This window comes from Amphimedon queenslandica, unplaced genomic scaffold (genome assembly GCF_000090795.2).
Source record: "Amphimedon queenslandica unplaced genomic scaffold, v1.1 AMPQUscaffold_12923, whole genome shotgun sequence".
Taxonomy (NCBI): Eukaryota; Metazoa; Porifera; class Demospongiae; order Haplosclerida; family Niphatidae; genus Amphimedon; species Amphimedon queenslandica.
This window is the reverse complement of record NW_003546841.1, coordinates 2977-4899: the sequence shown is the minus strand read 5'-3', so window position 1 is coordinate 4899 and position 1923 is coordinate 2977. Positions and strand designations below refer to the sequence as shown.

The 1923-nt window shown below is 36.9% G+C and overlaps 1 protein-coding gene across 1 annotated transcript in view; it reads right to left on the bottom strand.

Annotated features, from left to right (window-relative positions):
* Window positions 1-124: 124 nt before the first annotated feature.
* Window positions 125-1923, bottom strand: part of LOC109586222 (rab9 effector protein with kelch motifs-like) — a 4426-nt gene continuing 2627 nt past the window's right edge. The window contains exon 4 of the mRNA XM_020002393.1: window positions 125-138. Within this exon, the coding sequence (XP_019857952.1) occupies window positions 125-138 (14 nt within the window). The remainder of the gene's footprint in view (window positions 139-1923) is intronic.

Genomic DNA, 1923 nt, shown 5'->3' with positions numbered 1-1923 from the left:
CATTACTCCTCCTCCTATATCTTTCCGTTTAGCCTCTGTACAACCTCCCACTATTATCAGGAACACATGATTAGGATCAACAACAAAAGATGATACAGTATGATCATATCTACCAGTAACAGAATCAGGTACAGGAATCTGTAGAGAGAATAAGAAATAGAGTATAAACTTTACAGTCACATTGGTATCAGTTATGGGATAGTTTGATGTTAGGTGGCTATAGGGTTAGCATTTAGGGGCACTGCTCAACCAAATTTTAAAAACCAGTAGAAAGCAAAATATTAATTTTTAGCCACACCTTAAACAACGTAAAATTTTTAGTCAATTCAAATTCATTATGCTGGTTTAACCAGCATATTAACCCAGGGGCGTAGCCAGGGGGGCAAATGCCCCAAAATCAAAATTTAAAATTAACAAAATAATAAGCTACTTTTGGAAGAAAAAGCTATTTCATAATTTACATATGAAAGGAAAAGGCTAAATCAGTCTTTTTTATAATGCTATTATAAAGCAGAAAAGGTATTCAACGTTGCCTATGATCATTAAAAAGTCCACCATGTTGAAAATAAGGTATGATCAGGGGCGTAGCCAGGGGGGCAATTGCAACCCTTTTTTAAAACTCAAAATTAAAAAATAATCAAATAATAAGCTGCTTTTGGAAGGAAAAGCTGTTCTACAACTTACATATGAAAGGAAAAGGCCAAAGCAGTCTTTCTATGATGCCATTATAAGGCTGAAAAGGTATTCAACGTTACCTATGATCGGTCAAGACATGTCCAGAAATTGCAATGGGACTTCCGGTCGCGTTAATTTAATGATATTCATTGGAATTACCATAGCAACGGCAGTTCAGCAATGGTGGATTGATAGGAAGCTTCACTACAAAGCTTGCTAACGTCTTTCTGGTACATGGATGGGACTTCACTAGATACTTGAGGCTTCTAGAATGCTACTTAATGCAATTGGTTATGGTAGTTTTCTCATATTCTTTTGTTAAAGTGGCAAGCGTGGTGAAAGAACAGGCTCTTCTCAACAAACGGCCGTCTTACTTCAAAAAGGTCTAGAGACACTATTTGCTTGTATATATAAGATGTTAAGCACTCTTTCTTTCACTTTATTATTCCTAAGAGAAGAGGAAAGCACTTGTGACTTGTTGACTCTTGCTGCTGCACCCATCATCATTGAAATAGCTAAAATTACTTCACCTTCAGGAGACAAATGTTCCAAACAAAGTTTTGAATTTCTTTATCTTTTTTGCATCATTGGGTAGTAAGAATTTTGTACTTTCACAAAATAAGTGAGCAAATTGTCAAAAATTGTTTGAAATTTAGATATAACCATTCAAAAAGTAAAAAAATTATCATGCATACATAAAGGAATGACAAGATGGCGGCACTGACTGCCTCATCTTCAATTGGTAAATGTTCCACACAAAGTTACTCCAAATGCTGTAATATTTAGCAGGAACACAGGTAGATGGATGAAGAACAGCTACTGAAGTGCGCAAATTGATGATTCTTATTGTAAAGAAAGATATAGCCTAGTAAATGGAAATGTCCATTCCTGCCCTGTATAAAGTCAATCAGTGGTATACGGAGATAATTGCTCAGTATACTACTCCGTGTCCACTCATTTCTGGACATGAACTCCGCCATGTTGAAAAATAGGCGTGGCTATGCCCCAAAAGGGCATGGTTCCGCAAAATTTTTCGGCGCGCTTTGCGCGCCGCACAGCTGCCCCCCCTTTCCAAAAATCCTGGCTACACAACTGATGATCACACCCCAAACAAGCATAACAGTGTAAAAAGTATTCCTATAATTGATTTCACCACCTTGCAAGTACAACTTGGTCATTATTAAGACTTATAGAGGTTCTCTCTACCTTCTAATGCTTCTAGAGAAGTCTTTAGACAGTATCTCTATG